General features: G+C 48.2%; 1 protein-coding gene across 18 annotated transcripts in view; it reads right to left on the bottom strand.

Moving 5' to 3' along the window:
- Window positions 1-25940, bottom strand: part of Svil (supervillin) — a 208215-nt gene that overhangs the window by 8483 nt on the left and 173792 nt on the right. For all 18 annotated transcript variants that reach the window (XM_075970710.1, XM_075970714.1, XM_075970711.1 and 15 more), the window contains 15 exons: window positions 24060-24149; window positions 23888-23974; window positions 21911-22088; window positions 20031-20203; window positions 17676-17831; window positions 16095-16231; window positions 15415-15562; window positions 15155-15300; window positions 13726-13901; window positions 11974-12118; window positions 11285-11561; window positions 5607-5758; window positions 3568-3673; window positions 2608-2815; window positions 1059-1192 (listed from right to left, as the gene is read on the bottom strand). In XM_075970710.1, the coding sequence (XP_075826825.1) occupies window positions 1059-1192; window positions 2608-2815; window positions 3568-3673; window positions 5607-5758; window positions 11285-11561; window positions 11974-12118; window positions 13726-13901; window positions 15155-15300; window positions 15415-15562; window positions 16095-16231; window positions 17676-17831; window positions 20031-20203; window positions 21911-22088; window positions 23888-23974; window positions 24060-24149 (2313 nt within the window). The remainder of the gene's footprint in view (window positions 1-1058; window positions 1193-2607; window positions 2816-3567; window positions 3674-5606; window positions 5759-11284; window positions 11562-11973; window positions 12119-13725; window positions 13902-15154; window positions 15301-15414; window positions 15563-16094; window positions 16232-17675; window positions 17832-20030; window positions 20204-21910; window positions 22089-23887; window positions 23975-24059; window positions 24150-25940) is intronic.

Here is a 25940-nt window from a genome sequence, read left to right as displayed (position 1 = left end):
TCAACTGAGCGAAGGACACGGGTTCCACAACTCTTCCTTCTTCTCCCTGCCCCCTTTTGGTAAACTCAAGGTCATGCTAGTCAATGGTGGCCTCTCCTGTCCACCCTTGAGTTTCAAGTTCCAAGTTCACAAGCTGCTGGTAACCATCACATGCTCATGTTCCAGAACACATCTTCCAGTAGGCACCGGGTCTCAGCCATTGCCCCTGAAGCTTCCCCTTCCAGCCACAACTGCTGAGAACGCACTGTCTCTGTGCAGCCTAGGGCTGGCCGACCTGGTGGGGACACCCTGTCCCTCTGGGGTTCCCACTGCGTGCTTCATCTGGTTTCTCTCAGTCTTTCCTTCTCCTCTGGTCAAGTCACCCCAGCCTTGGAGGCATAGCACAAACACTATCTTCTCACACCAGCCTTGGAGGCATAGCACAAACACTATCTTCTCACACCAGCCTTGGAGGCATAGCACAGACACTATCTTCTCACGAGGCTGCACACAACTTTTCCTGATGGGAAAAATCCCGTGTCCTTTCCCGGTTCACACTCTTTGATGACACATGACTTTATTTGCATGAAAATGAGCCACATACAGTGTGCAACTTAGCTTCCTTTCCTGGAAGATGTCCTCTGGGAGACCCTCCCTTGGTTTTATTTACTATGTGCTGTACACAGCATATGCTCACTAATCTTACAGATGTGTGTATGTGGTATACACACACGTGTGAATGCATGTGGAGCCTGAGCACTATTGTGTGTCTTCCCGAGGAGAGCCATCCATTGTCTTTGAGACGGGCAGTGCCTGTCGTTGGCTTGGAGCTCCATCAATAGCCAGCCTAGGCTATCAAGGCCCAGGGGGCTTTTCTGTTCTTCTCCCCCAGATCTAGGATTTTAAGGGTGCACCACTGTACCCTACAGTACTCCAGGTTCTGTTGATAAAACTTGGGTCTTCATGCTTGCAAGACAAGTGCTTTGCTGGTGGAGCCATCCCTCTGGACCTCAGTTAAGTCTCTAGTGAAAATCAGTGAGCGAATTGAGAAAAAGAAGATGAACACTATGTGCCATTACCTTGAAGCATACAGTCGTAGGCCTTCCGGTCCCTCCTCCCCAAAGCATCCCAGAAGCCCAGGGGCTCGGATCCTTCGTCACACTCATGAATTGTCACGTTGCTGCTGCTGTGCAATCCTGCTTCCAGGGGACATCTGCATGGGAAACACGGAGGAGGCTTTACAGGCCTGGGGAGTGTCTGCAGCACAAAATTACTCAAGACCAAATCCACATATCACCGTGTCTCTAATTAAAAGCGGTTCTCAATGATGAATGAAAACGTATTCTGTAAACATTCTATCAGCGTCTGTGCTGGAAGAAGGACCAGTTAGCTCTGGGGAAGAATGCACAGATACACACGATATGCCACGAAGACAACGCAAATGTTTGTATCTAACACAACATTCTCCTGTTAATCATCCTTTCCAGCTAGCACACAAACTTCACTCAGAGAAAGAGGAGTTTGTGCACTGCTGACACCCACCAAGGAGGTGCTCAGTGAGCGTTTGCTAAATAAATAAGAGAATAAGTGAATAATGCTGTTTTTCATCTTTTTGCGTTGATATTAGTGGCCCAAGCGAAAAGCCTCTTGAGGCCCCAATGCTATTGGATTCCTCACGGAACATCTTTTAAACTCCTCCGTCTCTACTGGCCACAGGAGCATGTTCTGAGAGGCCGGTTCCATCTGTCTGCCTGCTGGAAGGTTGCTTGTTTCCCTTCTCTCTGCCCTTACTTCTCAGCACCGACCTTCAGTGGAGCCGGAGGAAAGGCAGATCTCGTTGCCCCATGTCGGTGCCACAGAACAGGCTGACCCTGTAACCCTTTGGTGGTATGTGGTGGAACACTCCATTTTAGGAAGGAATCCAACAGATCTCAAAGAATTGAGACTTCCCAGGCTGCCAGTAAGAGCAGAGGCACAGTGGCAGGCACCTCTGGCTATGCTGCTCCTCCTGAGGACCTTACCTACCAAGAAGCCCCCAGAAGAGAACCCCAGCAGTGCTATGCCCCAGGGCTCCTGGCCTGGGGGTCTGAGAACTCACTGCCAGCTGCCACACAGCTGGGGCTTCCCTGCTTTCTAAAAAAAGGCCAAGTTATTGGTCCCCCAGTTTCTTCTTTAGCTTTTCCCATTCTGCCATTCTAAGAAAACATGTCCTCAGACTTCTACAAGACACGGGCATGGGCTAGACCTCTTTAACAGCAGAGGCTTGCTCCAGACCAAGTGGCAGCTATGGGAAGAAGCCAAAGTCACTGCGTTTTCTGGGGACATCTGCCTTGCTGTTTCAGACAAGATCTTACTATATAACCTAGGCTATACACCCCTAACCTCTTGGGCTAGCCTGTGTATCCTGCCTCAGACTTCTAGGAGGACAGTGCTGGCTCATGGCTGCCTTTTCTGGAAGCAAAGCTGAAAAAGCCTGAAAATTGGAGGGTTTTGTGGAGATGTGTGCCCCCCTGGACTTAAGTCAGAGCCCTGGCTGTAGTTGCAAAGATCCCTTAGTGCGGTCACTTTAAGCACTCGGGACATCCCTTGTTGCCTTAGCATCTCTCCAAGAGTTGGAGCAACACTCACTGTTCCTTGATTTTATTCGCAGCAGTCCTTCCGACCTCCTTCGTGTGGCCCTGAGCCTTGCATCCATGCCACAGGTAAATAAGGGCCTTGTTCACGTTCAGAACAACCATGGAAGTCCTGGACCTCAGGCTGCTGCAGTGACAGGCCACCTCTAGCAAGTTCCCTTCCATGGGCACCTCTCCTCGCACACAGTACAGTCTCCAATCACCTGCAGGACACAGCGGAGACACAGGGTTATGAGGGGCCCATTAGGACCCCTATGTGCTGTCAGAGACACATTGTAGGGATCGCAGGACTGTGTCTGAGGACATGCCGAGCAAGGACAGCGGGAGGACTTCTGGAGCTAGAGATAGGTTGCCAAAAGTTCACAAAGCAGAAAAAAATAAAAACCTTTCCAAGATTTACATAAAATACTAAGACTCTAAATGAGAAATAGAAAGGATTTAGCTTTGGGGTGCTGGCCATGGAAAGGTTATGGTAGAAAATCTGCCAGTTTCTAATTTTCATGAAGAGTGTGGGTAGTTACTGAGAATTCAGTGCAAGATAACTCTCCTAGCCTCCTTGCACAAAAGGGCAGATCAGGAAGGAAGGCTTTGCAGGGTGGGGATCCCCACGATGCAGAACATGGTCAGCACTAGGGAGCTTTCAGCGGGAAAGACACAGCTTTATGAGATCGGACCTACTTTAAGGTTTTCATTTAAAAAATTTTTTTTAATTATGTGTATATATCTATGTGTGTGTGCACACATGAATGCAGTTCTTGTGGATGCCAGAAGGGGACACCAGATTCTAATGGAACTGAAGTCACAGCTGGCTGTGGACTGCCTGATTACCGTGGGTGCTGAGAGCTGAATGTGGGTCCTCTGTAAGATCAGTGTGTTCTTAATCACTGAGACATCTCTCCAAATACTTTCAGGGAGAAGAGTCAAAAACTGAATTCTAACACCAAAAGCAGCTTACTTTGTGTATTTTCTTCTTCCTCTTCCCTTCGTCCAGAGTGCACCACCATACCTCCCTGGAAACACTGAAGAAAACAGGGGGGCTCCTTTCCCTGCAGAACCTGGACCTTCAAATTGAAACAGGGGGAAACAGATCATGGAAACAATACTTGACTGTTTCAGGGAACCTGCACAACACCAATAGGACACACACAAGTCAACATCCCCACGGCCATCTGAAGATAGGCAGTGTCAGAAGTGCAATGCATAGGCTCTCTTTCCAAGTATTTTCAAGTATAGCTTTCTCTGTAATGCTAGACAGGAACGTTACTCTGCTGCCAGATGTACCACCACTCGGACCACACTTCAGAGTCATGGACTCTGGCATTTTCGTGACATTTTATGTAGGGCTACAACGTGACTGATTTAAATGTGTTCAGCAAGGCCCACCTCTCAGCCATGAGGAGGAGGAGGAGGAGTTGCTAACTCACTGCGGAGTGTCCTTCTGTCCCACGCGGCTGGCTCAGTCTTCAGTGCCCCTCAGGGCCATGCCCTCAAGGCTCAGTGGTTATTTAAGTGGGTCTAGCGGGAAGTCATTAGGTCGCTGGGGGTATGTCCTCGAAGGAGGTAGATTCACTCTGACACGCTTCTGCTGTGTCATGTCAGCTCCTCACAAGCCCCAAACCAACATGGCCGACCAATTACAGCAGCCAAGTCTGAGACACCGGGGTGTCTGCCATAATGGCGGGAAGCCAACACTGCATCTTACTGGTCTCCTCTCGGTGACACGGCTCTCCCTGACTGCTCTGGTGTCCTCTCATGAACAGCAAGTGGCACCAGACTCCATCCCTTACAGGACTGTTCTTTGAGCCTGGGCATCCTGGGCATCTGGGTCCCCAGAAAGGTAGAAAACTTTTGCACCATTAGTTGTAGCTCAGGTCTGCTGGGCACAGGCAAGCGCCGTTTTGTGGCCGTGTTTTATGTGTTTATGCTTATTTTCCATGTGTTGGACTGAAAAAATGAAATGCTTGAAGGAGAGAAATTAACCTCAAACTCCTAGTGTGTGATAAACACAGGGATAAAACATATTCCTTCATGGCCTTTCAAAAACAAGCAGCTGAAATCACCTACTAATGGGACCACATTACCACGCCATTGTTGCTAAGGTCTACTTCTGAAATATGATCTATCGTGGAAAATATTCATTCTGTCTTCCAATTATTTTTAGGGAACGTCACTAGTTCTGAGAACACTTCTCGTGCCCTCACCCCTCAGGTTCTGGTCAGTTCATCATCCATCTAAGATGGTAAAAACACTTGCCGACAGCGTCACACTTCCCCCAAACTCCAGAGCCAGTTCCTACTTATTGACACTAATGGATGAGACATAGGGTACGGACGAGTCAAACGTTAAAAGACACCTTTGGGGCTGTGCTAGGGATGCAGCTCAGGAGGTTTAAACCTCTGCCTAGTACAAACAATGCCCTGACCTCCCCCCACCAAAAATAAAACATAACAAAAGAATGGCTTATAAGTTTTAAAGCTCTTGTATTCGGATAGTAGTGCCTGCCAGGCTCCATGTAGGCTCAGAGGTCACGAGCCCGAAACTGGAATCTCTTTCTTGGTCATTGGGAAAAATAGTAATAAAAAAGCCAACAAAATGGCAGTGTGATTTTAAGCTGTGGAAACCCAGGAAGCAGGTAAAGGGGCTGAGTAAAGGGAGAGGGAGAGGGGCTTGCATAACAGAAGGTGATGTTTAAGCAGAAACTTGGTTGTTAAGGTTCTCAGGCCTAAACTGTTCCCCAGCATGGCCGCACCACCCAAGGGAAGCCCGTGAATGCTTGTCAGTTTTGGGCCTGCGCCTTCTGGAAAGGGGGGGTGTCTTTGTTTTTAGGGTTAGGGGGAGGCCGCTCAGAACAGCAGCCCTTGCAATTGACTGTATTCAGCACCTGATACCCACTTCATGGAAGACGGAGCTCCAGAAGGGTAGGATGAAGTGTGGGGTGGGTAGGTTCAGAGTCTGTCCTCGGGGGCCAGGTGTGCAATGGCCCCCAGAGCTTACCTGGGCCCCCCTCTCTTCATCCAGCTCCACCGTCATCAGAGCTGACGTCCCCTTCTCACTCACGGTCGAGTGCCGGCCTTGCCAGAAGAAGTAGACACACTTCTCTTTGCCGGCCAATCTCACTGGATGCTCTCCCTTCTGTCGGCTTCCCACTGTAGAGATCAATGGCAGAGTGAGGTGAACTGGGACACCAAAGGGGCAGCAGAGAAATGTCTGGCCGTCTTTTTCTGAGGGCCAGATATTAAGAAAAACAAAAAGGTGGCAGAGCCAAAACGGCTACCATCTTTTTCTCAGCTGACCGAAGGGTCTTCTGGGAACCCAGACAGAGGCAGACTTCCTCTGACCCCCAGTGTGGCCTGGAGGCATGGAGACAGAGAGCAGGACCAGATACACAGACACACTTTCCTACATTCTGCCACTCTTGGCAGAGGATCGGCTGAAGGAGTGATGCCAGCAAAGGGAACAGCGCAGCGGGCTAAAACAGAATGGTGGAGCCTGACCTTCCACCTCTCGTGTCCCAGCAGGGCTGGCGTGTGTGGGGACAGGGCTGGCGTGTGTGGGGACAGGGCTGGCGTGTGGAGGAACAGCGCTGGCGTGTGTGGGGACAGGGCTGGCGTGTGTGTGGACAGGGCTGGCGTGTGGGGGAACAGCGCTGGCGTGTGTGGGGACAGGGCTGGCGTGTGTGGGGACAGGGCTGGCGTGTGGAGGAACAGCGCTGGCGTGTGTGGGGACAGGGCTGGCGTGTGTGGGGACAGGGCTGGCGTGTGGGGGAACAGCGCTGGCGTGTGTGGGGACAGGGCTGGTGTGTGTGGACAGGGCTGGCGTGTGGGGGGACAGGTCTGGTGTATGTGGGGACAGGTTTGGCGTAAGTGAGGAACAGGGCTGGCGTGTGGGGGGACAGGGCTGGTGTGTGTGGACAGGGCTGGCGTGTGTGGGGACAGGTCTGGCGTGTGTGGGGACAGGTCTGGCGTAAGTGAGGAACAGGTCTGGCGTGTGTGGGGACAGGGCTGGCGTGTGTGGAGACAGGGCTGGCGTGTGGGGGAACAGCGCTGGCGTGTGTGGGGACAGGGCTGGTGTGTGTGGACAGGGCTGGCGTGTGTGGGGACAGGTCTGGCGTGTGTGGGGACAGGTCTGGCGTGTGTGAGGACAGGGCTGGCGTGTGTGAGGACAGGGCTGGCGTGTGTGGGGACAGGGCTGGTGTGTGTGGACAGGTCTGGCGTGTGTGGGGACAGGTCTGGCGTGTGTGAGGACAGGGCTGGCGTGTGTGGGGACAGGGCTGGCGTGTGTGGGGAGGCATTTCTGCCCTGATGTATCCTGTCACCACAGCTCAGAGCAGCACAGCTCATGGTCATAAACTGGAATTTCCAAAGCTGAGAGCCAAAATGAACCTTTTCTCTTTACAAAGTGATTGCTTCAGAAGCCTTGTTATAGTAACAGAAAACTGACTTACAAAGGGTCAGTAATGGAAGAATGCAGCTGCAGGCAACACAGTATTTAAAAATTAACACTCAAGCTGGGAATGGAGGGCACATCCGTAATGTCGGGGCTGGTGTGTGTGTGTGTGTGTACGTGTGTGTACTGGTAGATCCTCGAAAGCTCCTTGGCCAGCCAGTGCAGCTGGTCTAGGAGCTCCAGGGTCAGTTAGGGACCTTGTCTCAGAAACCAGGGTGGGAGTGATCAAGAGTGATTAAGGAATGAATACACTCTCTCCCACAGACAAATGTATGTGTGCTCACCACACAGACACACTCACAAGAACACATACACAAGCTGCCCCAAATATGTAAAATGTACACACTTAATAGTCGAAATAAAAAAAAATATTGATAACCAGGGGATTTCAATGAGGCATGTTAGTACATGCCCGTAGTCTGGGCTGCCAGAGACTGGGGAAGAATGGCTGTGGGGTGGAGACCCTGTCTCAAAACAACAAAGCCCACAAAGGTGGTGTAAGGAGCTCCCACTAGGTCTGCCATTACCACAGCTCCACTCTAATCTTGTTGATAAAATTATTATTTTGAGATCTGAAGGTGAGAAGAAAGCCCCCTTAAGTCATGAAGAGGTCAGCTCATCTTTATCTGATTTTGGGCCCTTTGCTTAGCAAAATACTCCCAAGTATTTAAAGTGATTCTATTAATTCCCCAAACTATTTGCCTAAGTCTGGACTTCAGTACCATCTACTGTGGCTCTGAACTGATCGTGTTTGCATAGTCTTGAGTGGGAAAAGTGTAACTGAACCATCCGTGATCATTTATAGACACCCATAGCTAATTTAGACAGCATCAAAACCTTTGTCCAGTGTGATAGAAGGCCATTCTGTTCTCTGGGTTACTGGAGAAAGCTATGTTTAAAACCTATCACGACAGTTTATACACCCCTGGGTTTTAAATCCACTGTATAAATATAATTCACATGTCAGGAAACTTCACCCTACCATTCTGAAGCAGACCTCAGTGTATATGCCTACAATACACTCTATTTCCTAAAGGACATTTTGACTAATGTCCTATCAGTTTCTTCAGAATATCCAAACTTAGTCCTACACAGATGAACTTCATTGCTAATACATTTGTTTTTAACTTAGTAATATGAAGGTCTCTCATAAGCCATCAGACTGTAGTCATTACCCAGACCCCTGACACAGCACACCGCCAGAGAACTGTCGAGATTAAGTCTGTTTCTGGGCTGTGTAGACAGCTCAGCTGAGGGGCCTGAGCTCCATCCTTAGAACCCACGCTAAGGAAAAGCAAAGCTCTGTTCAGGAGGATCCTCGGAGCTCGCTGGCCTGCCAGCCCCACCCACTTGGTAAGCTCTGGGGCAGTGAGGGGTGGAGGGTGCTGAGGACAGCAGGTGAGGCTGCCTCTGGCCTCCTCACAGGTACACACACACACACACACACACACACACACACACACACACACACTGCCTGGTAGCCTGGAAGGACAGGCCAAGCTATCAAGTCCTGGAGACCCCATTTCTGGTTCTGCTTGTTTAAGAGGACCCAGAAGTCTAGAGTGCACTGGGTCCAACCCTGACTCAGTCCTGCAGAATCCCACATCCCACATCAGGGTCAGATTCAACCCTGTTCTGTGGGGTGAACAGCACAGTAGGGTTGTGTCATAGTTGGCTCTAAAGAGGCCAGGACAGACTTTAGCCTGTGGCTTTGCTTTCTCTGGCCATGGGACTGTAGGTGGCCCTGTTCTTCACTGAGAAATCCAGATAATAATAGCCACTGTGAGGGGTAGGGGAAGACCCCAGCATCTTGCCTGGCAGGTGTCTGTGGGGAGTGCCACAGAGTGGAACCTAGCACTGCCCACCACACAACCCATGAACCCTCACAGCCGCCTTACCCAGCAAATATGTGTTGGCTGCCCAGGTTGGCTTCCTCACTGGCGGCAGGCCCCAGGTCGTGGGAATCAGCCCCCACATGACATGACATCCTACTGCTCTCCCTGCACCTGGTTTACTCTCCTTCCTGCCATACACTTCCTGGAGGGGCTGGTAAATAGCCCTTCAGACAGCAGCCTGCACAGTGCAGGTGGTCACGAAGAGCTGCCATTGGTAGCAGACTACCTCCCAGACATCAGGGAAGAACCCAGAAGTTCTTAGTCACATGGTACAGTGCTCAGCTGGATCTAGGTTCCCGGGAGCTGGAGGAAGCTAGGAATCTCTTGGGAAGTGAATCTTGAAGTCACAGAGCTGTGATGTAAGGCTTCTAATAGAAATGTGGACAATGATTGTTTCTTGGCAAAGAAGAAGGATTAAGCTCCAAGCTCACAATCCTACACACACACTAACGCACACCCAGTGGTCTCTAGTATGAGGTATCCAGTTGAACACTTTGCTGCAGTATTTCACCAACAGGAGCCCAAAAGACTCTAGTGAAGCATGCGGTGTGTAATAACCTCAGTACACAGGAGGCTGAGGCAAAAAGAGAGACTGAGTCAGCCTGGGCTACATAGTGAGATCCTGTCTTAAAATCCAAACCAGCCAAGTGGTGGTGGCACATGCCTCTAATCCCAGCACTTGGGAGGCAGAGGCAGGCAGAGCTCTGTGAGTTTGAGACCGGCCCGGTCTACAGAGTGAGTTCCAGGACAGCTGAGCCTACACAGAGAAACCCCGTTTCTCAAAACCAAAATCAACCAACCAAAAACAGAAACAAAATAAAACAAAACAACAAACCAAGCCAAGCCAAAAAAAAATATCAAACCTCATAAATAAATAATTTAAAAATGAATCCAATTAATATTTATTATTCCAGATGCATAGAACAGAGTTAGTGTTCTTAGTTTCAGAGGAAAGAGAGAAAAAGAGGGGGGGGGGAGAGAATGAACGAATAACATATGCTAAGAGGTCAGAGGTAGAGACTGGTATCTTTCTGTCATTATCTACGGTACTTCTAGAGACAGGTCTCTCAATGAGCCCAGAGTTCACACACTGTGCTTGGGGGGGGGGGGGTCTATCTGTTTCTGCCTCCCTAGAGGGAGGATACAATTACAGCCACCATGCCCAGCTTTAATGTGGATGCTGGGCATCCAAACTCAGATTCTCATCCTTGTGTGGTGGAGATTTTACCAACTGAGCTACCTCTGCAGCCCCAAGAGATGTGGGATTCCTTTCTGTAAGCTGTGAATATGTTTTATTACCATTGGTTAATAAAGAAGCTGCTTTGGCCTATGGCAGCGCAGAATAGAGATAGGTGGGAAAACTAAACTGAATGCAGGGAGAAAGAAGGCGGAGTCAGGCAGATGCCATGTAGCTGCTGAGGGAGAAAGATGCTAGAATCTCACCAGGAAACCATGGGCTTCATGGTAAAATATAAAAATAATAGAAATGGGTTAATTGAAGATGTAAGAACTAGGTAGGAATATGCCTAAGCCATTTGCCAAGAAGTTTTGTAATTAATAAGTTTCTATGTGATTATTTGGGTTTGGGTGGCAGGGAAATGAAGGCGCAGTCTTAGTTTACATCAAAGAGCTTTTTTTTTGTTTTTTTTTTGTTTGTTTGTTTTTTCAAGATGGGGTTTCTCTGCAGCTTTGGAGCCTGTCCAAACTAGCTCTTGTAGACCAGGCTGGGCTAGAACTCACAAGAGATCGGCCTGCCTCTACCTCCTGAGTGCTAGGGTTAAAGGCGTGTGCCACCACTGATATCTCCAACAGCTTATTTTTGTTGGGGCTAAAATCCAGAACCTTGCATATGCTAAGGAAAATGTTCCAGCACTAAGCTGCACCCCTGCACCTCTACTTAAACAACAAGCAACAAAAGCAAGTCTTTGCTGTGCATTTACTGCCAAGCTGACGCACCATTTAGCTTCAGTTTAAAGCACCTGCATGTGCCACACTCATTGACTTTTTCAAACAGCACGCAGGCCACATGTCAAGACCATGTGGAAGCCAATCATGACCTTTCCAGAAGCCTTTTTAAGGGCAGCACAAGAGTGAGGAGCAGGCATAAGTTAGCACATGTTTGTTTCTGGATGTGAGCATCTGTGTTCTGGCCCGCCAGGCTGCAAGGAATCCCACTGTCTTTCCTTCCGGGTTCTTATCCCCCCCCCCCCCACACGGTTAGATTGCCTCAGGGCTCTGGAGCAGCCAAAGCACCCAGCGTGATGCAGGGCACCCTGCTGGGGGGGTTGCCCTCCCAGCCTTTCCGGACAGAGATGGCGAATGCTGACTAACCTGCTGTGCTCGCCATGTACTTCCACTTGACCACATAGGCATCCCCCTCATGGAACTGCCCGATGCTCTGCCTGGGGAGCCGGCTGTAGTCGAATTCCAGGATATGCCACACATCTACAGAGACGGTGGCAATCTCAATCTGTCTCCTGTCATCTCCTTCCACCAGGCCATAGCCACGGCCAACATTCACCCCGTCCAGGATGGTGCTGGCTGCCATCTGGGGCATTGCCACCATCCGTGTCACATCATAGGGCTTGGTGTCAGCCCTAGGATCATCCTGCAAGAGAACAGACATGCTCAGTTGTCCCCTTGCTGCAGACATCTTTTGCTACACCCCATCAGTTTTGGTTGCTTTTATTTTTTCTCTTTTTGTGGTGCTGGGGGTGGAACCCAGGGCTTGGTTGCCAGCCAGGCAATTGTGCTAGCATAGGACTACATCCCCAGCCCCACTTTAGCTGTTGATGGGACGGGGCAGAAATACAGCTTTCATGGCATCTCAGGGTGTTTGACCGCACATAGGAGAAGGCTATGTTCAGAGGAAAGAATGGGGGTCCTGCATACCCATTGCTACAAAGTGAAGCTGAGACTGGAGTCAGAAATCACTCTGTGGCGTCTCTAGTGTACCCCAGAAGGCTTTTGGCCATCACAGTCATTTCTGCTGGTCTCCGCAAAGGGCTTGATCACTGTACCTTCTGCTGGACAACTTCCCCAGAATTCTTCTCTGTGGGTCTCTTCAGTTCTGTCCAGTCGAGGAATTTCTCTTTGAAAAGAATAGTCTCGTTGTGCTCCGTAACTCTCCCAAATATGGCCCAGTCAGGTCGTCCTTGCCCTTTCCTACAGGGTGCGAGCAGGTAAGAAAAGAGCTCAGATCCAGCCGTGCCAGCTGTTGGGACAACCACAACATTGCAAGTGGCTGTATCCCAGGATCGCACCCCTAACTTTCAGAGAATAACTAAGTATATTCCGTACACTTCCTCTGCAGACTCGCTGAGATTACTGTAGAACAGGCTCAGCCTCTGCTTTGAAAATCTGTCTCTTACATGCCATGAGATGGAATAGGAGACACAGGAGCTTGTGGTGAAAGGCATGACCCCGGGAGCAGGGCCTTGGCTTCTTGTCTACTCCCTCCTGTGATTAACATGCTGGTCAGGGCTCAGTCATTTCAATGCAGCAGATGTCAGCCACTTGAGTGTTATAAGGGACTGAGTGCACAATCTTGGCTGCACCTTAGTGTCCCCTGGGGATTTAAGACAGTTGTTCTCAACCTGTGGGTGGAGACCTTTTGGCGGTCAAGCAACCGTTTCACAGGGATCACCTAAGGCCATCGGAAAGCAGATATGTACATTACAATTCATAACGGTTGCAAAATTACAGTTATGAGATAGTAAAAAAATGATTTTAAGGTTGGGGTCACCACAATATGTGGAACTGTACTAAAAGGGTCGCAGCATCACGAAGGTTGGGCACCACTGCTTTAAGACATGTTAGAATATAAGTCACCCTGTTCCAGCCGCAGTCCCCTAGCCTGGGCCTGGCAGACACAAGTTTTCAAAGCTCCTCCAAAGATTCTGTGGCACAAACAGCAGAAGCCACTGGGCAGGGGCTCCTTGTCCCACGAAGCCACACTTGAGTACTAACTGGCCATGATGTAGCATCTATGCTCCAGTATTATCCTATCGTATCAAATATGCACTCTAGGTTTTCTTTCAGCTTTCAGAATCCCAGTTCCTACAGTGCTAATGAGAATTTGCTTAAAGATTTATTTTTTCTTGCTTTTTTTCCAGACAGGGTCTTTCTCACTCTGTACCTCAGCCTGGCCTGGGAGTCACATAGCCCAGGATAACCTTAATCTCCTGAGTGGTCCTTGTGCTTCAGTTTCCTGAGTGTTGGGATTGTAGGTCTGGCTTTTAAATATTGAAATCAAATATTCGCAAACCAGTTACTGGACTGTAAAGAGAGAACTGTGCAGGGACCTCGAAGTGCGATGCCCTGTGTGGTTGCATGCTGTGCGTGTTTCTTATTACACGACACACAGTTTTAGAGGACTTTGGAGGATCTGGGAGTGAAAAATCATTGATGCAGGAATGCTTTTCTTTAAATTCACAATCATTTTTTTAGAGTTTCTGCTTGCTCTGATTTCCCCAAGTAGTTTTTAAAAGTCAGTACATGGTAGTGAATGCTAAAATCACAACCATTCTTTAAATCCAGTATCCTCCTTCCGTCCACCCCAGAAGATATAAGACAGCAGGACAAGATGTCCAGGGCTCAGGGTAGGAAGAGGAAACATGGAAAGTTCTTAATTATCACAACAGCACCTGAGACACTGGGGTGGGGGTCCTTCCTAAAGCCACAACCCCCATATTCTACCAGTCAGGTGACAGCTAAGGTGTCTGGAGATGATGCAGGCCTGAGAGAAGAGCAGGCCTGTGCAGCAGCGGCACCTGGGAATGAGCGGGTTGCACTCGCCAGGGTCCAGCGGGTTGATGTCACAGTTCTCATAGTCAAAGGTTCCGTTCCACAAGTGCTTGGCCAGCTGGAATGCTACCTTCCGTTGTGCTAACGTGACTTCCTTCCCATGCCACACGTAAACTTCACTTCCAAAGTCAAACACCAGGACCTGGAGACAGCACAAAAGGATATGTGAACTTCCCGGATGGTTGCCGGACTCGGGCCCTGTTGATGACTTCACACTGCTTAACATTTGTACCTCCCAAAGCTTTAAATCAAGAATTATGGAGGTATTCCCCTGTCTTTGTTCCTCCCTGTCTGCCTTGCTTCTCCTTTCATCCCTCCTCCTCTCCCTCCCTTCCTCATTCATTCATTCATTCATTCATTCATTCATTCATTCATTCACACACACAGCTTATCACACATATGGCAGGTGCTGAGGAGCCTGAGGATTCAATGCCATTTCTCCTATGTGAAGTTCTAAACCCCCTGAGGAGGGGTCATACCATTATACTTTATTTTAAATTGCTTTTATTGAGCTATATTTTTTTTCTCTGCTCCCCTCCCTTCTTCTCCCCTCCCCTTTTACCCTCTCTCATGGTCCCCATGCTCCCAATTTACTCAGGAGATCTTGTCTTTTGCTAATTCCCATGTACATTAGAACCATGTATATCTCTCTTGGGGTCCTCTTTGTTGTCTAGGTTCTCTGCGATTGTGAATTGTAGGCTGGTTTTCTTTGCTTTATGTCCAGAAGCCACTTATGAGTGAGTAGCTATGATAATAGGGGCTTATCGCTAAGTGTCTGTGGCATGAACGACTGGAATGCTCCTTGCTATTCCCTTTTCCTTGCCTTCATTTCCAGCACCCTAGACACTGCTCTGACTCTCAACTAGGCTCCATTTCATTTTCTTCCTAAGACTATTCCCTGCCCTCAATTCTTTGTAATATCTTTCTACCTAGTGGAGTTTAAGGGGGTTGTGTGTCTTCCCCTTTCCTCTCAGCCATTAGAATACTTAATGATGCTGTAAATCAGTGTAGTTAACAAATACTTATTGCGGGGCACGAGAAAAATACTTGACAAATCTGTAAATTATATTAACTGTATGTAAATTATATGCAATTACATGTACTCACACTAATTATTCCTGAAACTTTAGGACTAACTAAATTTTACTTTCATCTTTATATACCTCAAAACATGGGGATAGTATTTATGTTTTATATAAAATACAAAAACCTTCAACGATTCCTGACATTTCTTAAAAAAATACTCCGAACTTTGTTAGTGTTGTAGATAGCAGTAATGGTTTGAAACAGCACGTAAGTGTCCCTTAGCAAATGCCGTGTTTGGATAGTCAGCATGGAAGTGGCTAGAACCTGCCCTGGCTCAGCCCCAGCAGCGCTGTGTCCCTGAGCTGGTACCTCTTTGGACTGCAGAAGGGAGCACTTGGGAATCTTCCCCCAGTAGTCATCATCAGGGACGAGTTTGTCGTCTGTCAGGCGGTAGACACAGTTCGTCTCTATGATGGCTGTCTCGTACAGTTCATCTTCCTTTGGGTCTCCAGCAGCTTCGGCATAAGACAGGACATTAGAAAGTGGTTGACTTAAAGGACCCGTTAAGGGAAGGGGCCAGGAGAAAGCATGCTCAAGCCTCCTCCCTCTGAAATATAGCAAGCTCTTACACTGGTAACTGGTCTGGCCACCCAGGAGCTTCCAGAAGTCTTTGGCTGCGTGAGTGTGTGTGTTAATGCCTTCCTCAATGGTCTGGATGTATGTAGCTCTACAACCAAGCTCCCTCTTTGTCTGAATTAATGTTGCAAGTTCAGATGCCTGAAAAAGAGAGGGACACAATGAGTTAGGAAGCAAAACTAGTGTGATCTGCACAAAGGGATCCACCCAGCCACCAGAGAATGAATGCATGGCAAAAGAGTCGGCCATAGGGTGGTGGGTGTTAGCTGTCTGAGCTGAGAAGTGGAGTTGTATGAGAAGGTGGGTCCAGTCTTCGGAGCAGCAATGCTCAGTGTGTTATATTCAACTGATAACTCTGGGCTTTGGACGCTGTCCCAGGCCTGGGGCTCCCCCCATGGGGCACTCAGGAAAGCCACATTGCCACTATACAGATGTGTAGGCCACCCAGAAGTCAGCTCAGTCTCAGGGCTTTCAAACTTAGGCAGGTCACAAACCTTTACTTTAGCACCTCCTAGAAGCTTCTTCAGAGATTCTAGCAAAGAAAACACTACCTGTCCCTTCCTGTCTGAATGAAACACAAGGTATCTGAGAGGCTTGCCACAGATCAGCTAGTAGAACACCTCACTGTGTAAAGGACACAGCATTAGAAGCGTCTTATCATTTGGACACCTACCTTTGCCTTCTCGATGACATTTGAGAACTCTCCTACCCACAGGAAGCAGTACTGGGGAGAGAGCAGAAGGAAGCAGTCCCCACTGTTGAGTGACGAGGCTCGAGGCTCCACCAGCCTTGTCTGAACATGTCTTCTACCTGTGGACAAACCCCAGCATCCTTTTTCCATCATGCAGACATGGATGACAGACACATCTCTTCTACAGACCTCCCATTCTAAAGACTCTAGTCATCTGAATTCTCGGACCAGCAGAACATGAAAATTAAGAGCCACATGACAGCACCATCAGTTGATGTTGCCAGTGAGTGCTTGCCCAGAGTATCTGTGCTTCTTAGAAGTGGTCTCAGAGCCTTGGATTTTAGCATGTCTGTGGATGTAGTGAGCTCCTCCCATCTCGGGAGAGCGGTAGTGATGACACCCTGCTCTCTCTTTCACATTCTTGCTGCCTTTTCTCCACACAGCCTATTTCCTGCACTGTAATCTGGCTGTGCGGCAGGGAAAGCCATGGCTCCTCACAGGACCTCCTTCCACGCTGTAACTCCCAGAGCACTCAGGGATCACTTAGGAGGGAGGCACGGCCTTGTGTCACTTTCACCCCCATTCTAAATGATTGACCAAGTTGGAGCACTCTATTGTTACACACCAGGTATAATTGCACATCAGAGCCCCTCACCTGTGGTCTCTGTGTGTTGTGTGCACACGTGTGTGCACAGGTATGTGTACCCATGCATGGATATGTGGGGAGCAGAGGAGGGCTTGAATCATTTTCTTCCCTTGAGACAGAACCCGACCTTGCCATTTTACCTAGACTGGCTGGCCAGTGAGCTTCGGGAATCTGCCTGTCTCTGCCCCACAATGCTCAGGTTTCAGGCACATACACCCGCGCCGGATTTAATGTGGGTGTCAGGGATTCGAGCATGGGTTCTTGTGCTTATGTAAGAATCAGTCTTACCCAATGAAACATCTCCCTACCCTTCACTCATCTTTTAAATATATTGAGAAGGAAATGGGTTTGCAGTAAACACTCCAGAATCTTTGGCAGAGGCAGACACAATTCCATCCACCTTCTTATGATGATCCAGCTACAGAGGTCACCTCTAGGAGTGAAGCTGCCCTCCCTCCTACTGCTCTTCCAAGTCTCATGTGTTGTAGACAAACAGGACAGGAGAATGGAACCTGGGGACGGGTGAGGCTCAGTCATTCCCGAATTCCCTCGATTCCTTCCCCAGGGATGTGCTTCCTTACTCTGGTTGGCATGGATCATGACTTATCCTAGTAGGGAGAGCAGGGGAGGGTGTGCAGACCCATGCTGCACACTTCAGACACATCTGGTCCAGTGCATGGCAGTGCTGGAGTAAGGGCTACTGGGGCAGAAGCAGAAGCTGAGACTCTGAAGGGTAAAGAACTGGGTCCAGCTCTGGGTCTCCCCCCAGCAGCTCCTGTGTCCACATTCAGACTCCAGAGCTCCAGCGGCTGTGTGGAGTCTGTGATGCCACAGTGAGGGATGCAGCCAGGAGTCCCACTGTGACCAGTCAGAAGGCACAGGCTGCCACAGCTCCTTTAGACCACTAGGAAGAATACCTTTAATCTGCAACAGCATGAGCTTCTTGTAGGGCACGGCGCTGTTGTTGGAGTTCTGCTCCATCAGGTTGACGCTCCGCAGGCTGATGCTACTGAAGTTCTCCCTGCTGGCAAGGCCTGCCAGCGTCACTTCTGAGAAGTTGGAATTGGCCGACACTGTGAAGGAAGGTGCGGGAGGAGGCTCAGCGGAGCCAAGGCTCACGACATAGGTGACTCCTAACTCACAGGACTCAGGCTGAGGAGCTGTGCAGTTTCAAGCTTAATTACTGTGTATAGAGTTAAACGCAGAGGTCCTGGGGCTGCTTAGAGCTAAGTTAGACGGGCTGGGGGGGGTGACTTGGAACAGACTCTGGAATGGAGAGTGAGGTTGGTCTCTGACTATACATGACCCGGAGCTACACACCTTTGTTTTAAACTGGCCCAGAATGTGGGTTCCACTACTGTCAAACAGTGATTTTCATGGCAGTAATAGCATCTACCATCTTGATATTTAAATATTTTTTGCTATAATTTTCTATTTTCCTTTTCCTGTAGCATTCATAAAGCAATTTGTCAAAGTTGTTGTTTTTTATTGAAAGAGTGTTTAGTGGTGGTGCACTTGCAACTTCAGCACTAAGGAGACTACCAAGTACCAGTCTAGTCTGAACTACATGTCAGACCATAGCTTCCAAATAAGAAAGTAAGGTGGGAAGAAGGAAAAATGGAAGAAAGGAAAGGAGGGAGGGATGGAGGGAGAAAGGAAGGAAGAGAGAGGGGGAGGGAGGGAGAAAGAACGGAAGAACGGATGGAAGGGGGAGGGATGGAGGGAGAAAGGAAGGAAGGATGGAAGAAAGGGAGGGAGGGAGAAAGGAAGGAAGAAGAAGGGTAGAGGAGGAGAGAGGCAGAGAATTTAGATGAACTAGTTGTCTTTGCATCCCTACCAGTTGATTAAGAAAAGCTTTCTGAAAGGCCAGCGCCGCCCGATGGACCAAACAGCATCAGTGTTCTGTACTCAGTGTTAGGTCCTAGTTGAAATCACTGGCTGACTTTTGACTCAGCAGTAACATTTTTAAAACAATGAGCTGAGAAGACATAAAGGGTTATTGGCACAATTTTAATGTATCTCTCCACAACCTCCTCTTCTATGGGCCTCAGGTTTGGGCTTTTGCTGCTATTGATCCACACTGAAAACTCAGCATCTTGTGACTACAGCCAGGTCTGAGGGCAGAGGGCCTCAAGGTACCGTGTAACTGATCACGTTAATTACAAAATGATGACATCATCCCTACAGGCTGTCACCTTTGTACCTGTTAAGACTTGGTGAAAGATGCCTACCAGGGAGAATCAGTCCCAGCATCTCTAAGGGGTTAGGAATTCTGAGCACTGTTGGTAGAATTGGATGGAATGAGTCTAGCATCTGGTGCTTAGCTGGGTAGGTTCTGGTCCATGTCACTAAGTTGGCCTCCTGCAGGTGACAAGTGCTGTGACACCTGTCAACAGCAGCAGATGCTTTCTGAAAGTACTGGTTTAAAATGCTGGGGTGAGGAAAGAAGGGAATTAGACATCCACACGAGATCTCCTAAGACACTCTTGAATAAGATTAAGTGGAGACAGAGGCAGCTGACCTGACGTCATGGGAGCTAGACTGACAACTGGGGGTCCCTAGGACCTAACTAGGCCTTCTGCATGTGGGTGACAGTTGTGTAGCTTGGTCTGTTTGAGGGGCCCATGGTAGTAGGGCCAGGATCTATCCTTGGTGCATGAGCTGCCTTTTTGAAACACATCCTCTATGGTGGGATGCCTTGCTTGGTCTTGATGCAGTGGGGAGGGGCTTGGTCCTGCATCAACTTAATGTGCCAGGCTGTGTTGACTCTCCATGGGAGGCCTTATCCTTTCTGAGGAATGGATGGGGGTGGTTTGGTGGAAGGTAGGGGCAGTGGGAGGAGGGGAAGGAGGGGGAACTGTGGTTGGTATGTAAACTGAATAGAAAAATTTAAAATAGAAGGATGAGATGAAGGGGAGGAGGAGGAGGGGGAAGAAGAAGAGAAGGAGGAAGAGGAAGAAGAAGAAGAAGAAGAGGAGGAGAAGGAGGAGGAGGAGGAGGAGGAATAAATAAGAGTAAATGGAGAGAGAATTGCTGTGCTTCGGTTTTCCAGAGCAGAATTCCAAATCCAGAAACAGACGACTCCTATCAGCAAAACAGCATCATTTAAACAGCACTTTAGTGAGAAACCTTTAAACTCTGGGCAAGCATACACGTGTATGTGTGAATTCACTTTTGCTAATGGATGCTCCCAGGCCCGGCAAGGCAGATAAAGAGGACATAACAGGTAGGCAGTGCTGAGGGACCCGAAGAAGCAGGCTCCTCCCACTCACTCTTCTCCACTTTCATCCGCTTGGACTCCATGAAGGCAACATTGAGCCTTTGCTCTGTGTATTCCTGGAGGAGATCATCTCTTGCTGCCAGCAATTTGAGAGGGTTCTTGGAAGCCTGGACTCGGCGCTTGGGCCTAACCGAGCGCTTATGCTCGGCCACGGAAGATGTCAACCTGTGGGCAAAGCAGATGTGGCTCAGAGTGTTGTCTGAGACCCAGGACAATACACTCTGCTACGTGTACTTCCTGATTTCATCCCACTGCTCCTGCCGTGAGGTAGTCTCATCCTGGAGGTAAAGGGAGATTTGAGCCTACTCTAGTTCTAGCCTTGCCCACTTGTGCCTATGGTCTCTGTCTGGAGGGTTTCCAGTGTTATAGGACAGCTCATTCCACTGCTGGTTAGGGAGCCCAAGATCCTCTGTACACGCATGGCTACTGCTGCTGTCACCAGCAAGTCCTCAGAGACTCCCCAGATGGCTACTGCACCTCCATTGAATCCCCTTTGCCCCATATTAAATTGTTTTTTTTTTCCACATACAGCTTTTCTGTTTCCTCCACAGCTAGTATTAACCCAACCTACGAGCTCCCTGAGAAAATTAACCATACTTGTGAAGAATATATTGGAATAAAATAGGCCTTCAGAATCATTTCTGATCCCTGAGACTGTCCCAAGACTGAGTTGACCAGCCTGGGGAGGTAGTGTGTCAATGATACGATCTTTCAACAGACTCCTGTGCTGACATGCAACTGTCAAATGTTTAGGTCTCTGCAGGAAGCATTCTTTGTATACAACTACAGTGCAGTGAGCATAAGTACAGACTTGTGTAAGTTATTACTTATCACAACTATATATACCACGTCAGCAATGACAGTTGGATGGGGAGAACATGAACTGAACTGGCTGACATACCCAAAGCAGTACATCACATGAGGAACAGTTTAGGGAAACCTCTACTCTGAGTAAACACACCCGTGGGAGACACAGTCGCTCTGGTAATCGTAGAGGGAAGAGCAGAGCCATGCGGTGGGTGGCTGTGTGCAACTTGCTTAGAACAAGTGCCCCTACTTCTGATAATATCATATGGCCTTCCTCTGGTGCCCATCTCACCCCCAAGGTTGGTAGACATCATCTGTCCCCTTGACTCCATGAATGACTTTAGGGATAGACTTGGGACTCAAACTGAAACAGTGAAGGCCAAACCTGAACTTTGAGAGTCTACTGGGAAGTGAACCAGACTCCTGTATTGACTGAGTAGCCTGGTCATTTGGTGCTAGAGGTGGACACCTCTTTCCCTACAGTTGCAGCTTGACCAAGAGAGGAGCCAGTGTTTGGAAAGACAGCCTTGAGAGACCGTGCTGCTCTGGACACTCAGGGCACACCCGAGTTTGAACTAAATTCTTCCCCAGTGTGTTTTGTTTGATGGTTTTTTTTTTCTGATTGCAATTCAACACATGTATTTTTCTGGCATATGCCACAGATGGAATCCTAACACGTAAACACTTTCTATAGCATTTGGGTGCCTCCGAGAAAACCCATGAACATACTAATTTTATACATCACTGGCAGCAAAGGAACCCTAGCTCCTAATCTGCTAAGCTGTTTTCATCCAAATATCCAGTTGTAAGTTAGGGGTGTACAGTGGGACGTTGTGGGCATCTGCTAGGTGGCAATGCTAAAAACACCACAACGTGTGAGCGATGTGAAGCCAGCCACACCTTTCAAGACTGCACAAATACCCAGGGCACACACAGCAGGTGTGCAAGTCCAGCAGGGCGACCACGTGCGCTCTCTCTGCACCAAGGAGATGAGCACCTGACTCTAGAACACATACGCATGGTGGAAGTGTCTGCTGACAGTCGAGGAGTCAATCTCAAACTCACTTGGGGGCATACGGGTCAAAAATGATATCAAAGTCCTCGTCCAGATCCACAGGACTTCGAGGTATACTGTGATCCACGCTGCGGTAGAATTTGGCAAAGGTCTCATCATCATCCAACTTCATCACCTCCTTGACAGATTTCCCAGTGACCGTGAGAACCGTCTCCTGCATCCCGGCAACTATCAAAACGGAGCAAAGCCCCCATGAGCGTTAGAGAAACAATTGCTGTGACCCTTTTTTGCACTGTTGTAATGGTCTTTTCCCTCAAATTCCCAGAGCAGGGGAAAGTTCTCTCTCTGCCTGCTCCCGCCCCCCAGCTCCCAGCTTGCTCTGCTTCTCACATAAGGACCTCCCACCTGCCCAGTGATGCTAGGGCAGGAAGCAGGCTGACTGTGCCTACACAAACACATGAGCATTTCTGAACCTGACCTCTCCTGGAGGGGAGCTAACCTCAGCCTTGTTCCATCTAAGGGTTCTGCAAACATTTCTGCTAAGGGCTGAGGAGCATTTGACTGACCACACACACGATGTCACTGTGTTGCTTGGGATGCCATCCCTCTATCCTACGGTTACAGCATCAGTGTGAGCATGAGGGGACAGAGCTGTGCTCCAATAAGAGCAGGTGGGACACTGGGGAGGTCACGGCCCTGCCTGCATCATGTTGGCTAGTTTATTTTAGCTTTATAGAGGCTAAAGTCATTTAGAAGAAGAGAATATCAACAGAAAATGCCCCTACAAGATTGGCCTGTGGGACATTGTCTTGATTCGTGATTATGTGGGAGGTTCCAGTCCATAATGGGTGGTGCTACCCCCAGGCAGGTGGTCCTGGGTGTTCTGAGGAAGCCATGAGAAGCATGACAGTAAGCAGCACCCCTCCATGACCCTTGCAGTCAGGTTCCAGCCCTGGTGAGTTCTTGTTCTGACTTCCTTGGATGATAGACTACAAACCGTAAGATAAAAGAAAACCCTTTCCGCGCCAAGTGTTTTTTTTTTCTTCAGTCATGGTATTTATGACAGCCATAGAAACCTCACTAAGAAAATGGTATGACAGATTTCATTGTTAATACATCTTACCCAGTCTAATTAGCTACTGTATTACACCCTTATCATCTGGTTTTCAGTATTTGTGTAACTTACAGCGTTTAGGGGTCACTGTCAACAATGCAGAGTACTAGTACCAGGTACTGGTTTATAACAACAGAAGCAGCTATTTCTGCAAACTGCCTTCTGTGTCAACAACTATTATATTAAAACGTTTATTGCATTACCTTTTTTACCAGAATTGCCTTTTAGAAAGTATTTGGGATTATAAAAAAATACCTTTTGCTTTAACAGAAATGATGGCTATAACTCAAAGCCAAGAGTACGTTGATTTTGTATTTGTACAGTAACTGCTTTGTGGCGTAAAGGCAATATCATGGAGGTATACTTGGACTGGATGACATCCCAAGGGTTTGAAAACTTGGGTATCCCAAATTCAGGATATTATCAAGTGGATCAGAGTTTGAACTTTAATTAGTATTGACTACAGTTTCATTTTCTGAAGGACAACAACAGAAACTTTGTGTGTGTATGTATAAATTGCTAAAAGTATACTAGAAAGAAGATAATTTGGCTGAGGAGGGAGAGCAATCAGAAGTAAGATTTGGAGAGCCAGCTATAGTGATGCATGCCTGTCACGCTAGCTCTTAGCGGAAGATCAGAAGTTCAAGGTTATCCTTGGCTATGTAGTAAGTTCAAGGCTAGCCTAGTCTACATGAGACCTTGTTTCAAAAAACAAAACATCAGTAAAAACAAAAACAAATGCCAAACACAAACAGAAACAAACACCCCCAAAGTTAAGAAGTTGAAACTTGGAATTTAGAAATTCTGAGAGAGTAGATGCTGTCAGGGATTTTAAGACTTTCTTGGTCATTCATGGGAAGTAGATAGCAGAGTGTGCGGTAGCAGGAGCTCCCCTCTGCCTTCTGGAATGTACCTTTGTTGTTCAGCTTCCTTAGAAAAGTCTCCAGCCTGTCCAGCTTCAGGTCCGATTCCAGCTGCATGTCTGGTCTGGCTTCAATATCTAAACAACAGAAACCATCAGTGAGCAAGTGCCCCCGGGGCCTCCCTGGGCCAATGCTCACATCACTGTGGACAGGATGACTTACCTTCCAGGGGTTTGGAAACTGGGGTGGTGCCCCTGGATTTGCTGCAGAGAGGGGATGAGACTGGAGTTATGGCTGTGGGTGATGCCAGACCTACAGAACACACAAGTGGACAGTTTAGCATCTTAAAGATTAATTGTGGAAGTTCACAGAAGCCAGTAATCTGAACATGCCCCTACAGTACGAGCAGATACACAAGTTAACCTGTATGCACAGGTTAGCCACCACACTGTGCAGGGCTGTGCAGGCCAAATGCAGCCATACCTTTGATTTTCCTATTCCTATGAACTACGCAGCTGTCAAGCTGGTGTTCCAAAATGAACAGAAAAGGCATGGGGAAACATACCCACAGCATGTAAATGGCTCCCAGGATATCCTGGAACAATGAAGTTTGGAAGGCCTATTTGAGTGGCAGAATCATAGTGGAAAACACAAAGTGGTAGCATCTCCCACAGAAGAAGTTAGGAGTAGGCTGTCTTGTCCTAGGCAGCAAGTGGCCCTGGACACCAGGATTCTTGTCCAGTCTGGCGGGGTGGGGCAGTGACAATGTGGTCTTGTAAGCATTAGACTTAGACTCTTTAAGATAACTATTAAAACATTTAGCATATATTTCTTCTTTGATATTGTTCATGCTGGTTATAATTCTAATTTTTATGTATGGTTTTCCTCTTTTTTTCCCTGGACAATATTTGATATTTGTTTTTACTGCATATAGTTTTGTATTAGGCTTAGAACTCTCTTATTTAGACAAAAGGGGGAGGTGCTTTTCGGCCAATAGCTTTTAAGATAACATCCCACTTTGAGCATGGTCTCTTGTACTTTAAATGCAGACAAAAAGCATGCACAAATTTGGTTCTAGTTCCCAGCTCATACAGAGGACTAGCAGATTGCTACTCTTTCTGTGAGTTTATTCCCAGACGAATAAACCTTTGTTATACTCCATTTCGGGCTATTGTGGAGCTCTTTTGTACATCAACAGATGGAGAATAGCCCAGAGGTCTGACCTCAGAAGAAAGATTTGGGATTGTGGGAGAGTCACACTCAACAGCTGAGGTATGCTGAAAATAACCCTAAGTTCCCTGAGACACAGGGTGGGAAGTATTTACTCAGTCAAAGGCTGGTGACAGGTAAGAAGGGAAATTTTAACACAGAGTGGGCACCCTGTTGAAATAAGCAAACTGCAATAAGGATATAAGTTGGAGCCAACAGATGAAGCCTTGGGTTTACTTTCAATTCCAATTGTTTTTTATTGATTTGAGCCGCTTCTTGTTAGTGGGGGGAAGGTAAGAGGTGTGTGTGTGTGTGTGTGTGTGTGTGTATGTGTGTGTGTGTAGGGGGCAGGGGCCGGGCTCAAGATTACACCGGACTAAACAGTTCCAAGTTCCCATAAGAAAAGCCAAGTCCTGCTTCACCTGTGAAAGTAAATGGCCTTCTGCTGTCCTTGGATGATCCCAAGGTTAACACCTTTGTTTCAAAGGCTTCTGCGAAGATTCAAGGAAATTTCCCTCTGAGATTTGCCCTCTTCCCCGCAAATATTCACACAGTGAATGACTTTGACTCTACACAGAACGGAAGGTTTAAGGAGAGGAAATGCTCAACTCAGGAAGTACACGGCAGAACTTGAAGACTGAAGGGATCCTGACATTTAACCATGTCCCAAAGAACAGGAATTAAAGCCCCAAACACCCTCAAAACTCTGCAGATGACTTAGGGATGTGGCAAGCGACTCAGCACTCAGTTTCCTGCGCGTTTGGGTCCAGCCTCACGCAGTTCTAGTGTTCCTGGTGAACTAAGGATGCAGGGCATCCTTCTCCCTGGAATTCAGAGCATCCTCTAGACATCTGTCACATGCCTGCAAAGGGACATAGGAAGTGACCCGCAAGG

The sequence above is a fragment of the Microtus pennsylvanicus genome, chromosome 4 (assembly GCF_037038515.1).
Source record: "Microtus pennsylvanicus isolate mMicPen1 chromosome 4, mMicPen1.hap1, whole genome shotgun sequence".
Taxonomy (NCBI): Eukaryota; Metazoa; Chordata; class Mammalia; order Rodentia; family Cricetidae; genus Microtus; species Microtus pennsylvanicus.
This window is presented reverse-complemented; position numbering and strand designations above follow the sequence as displayed.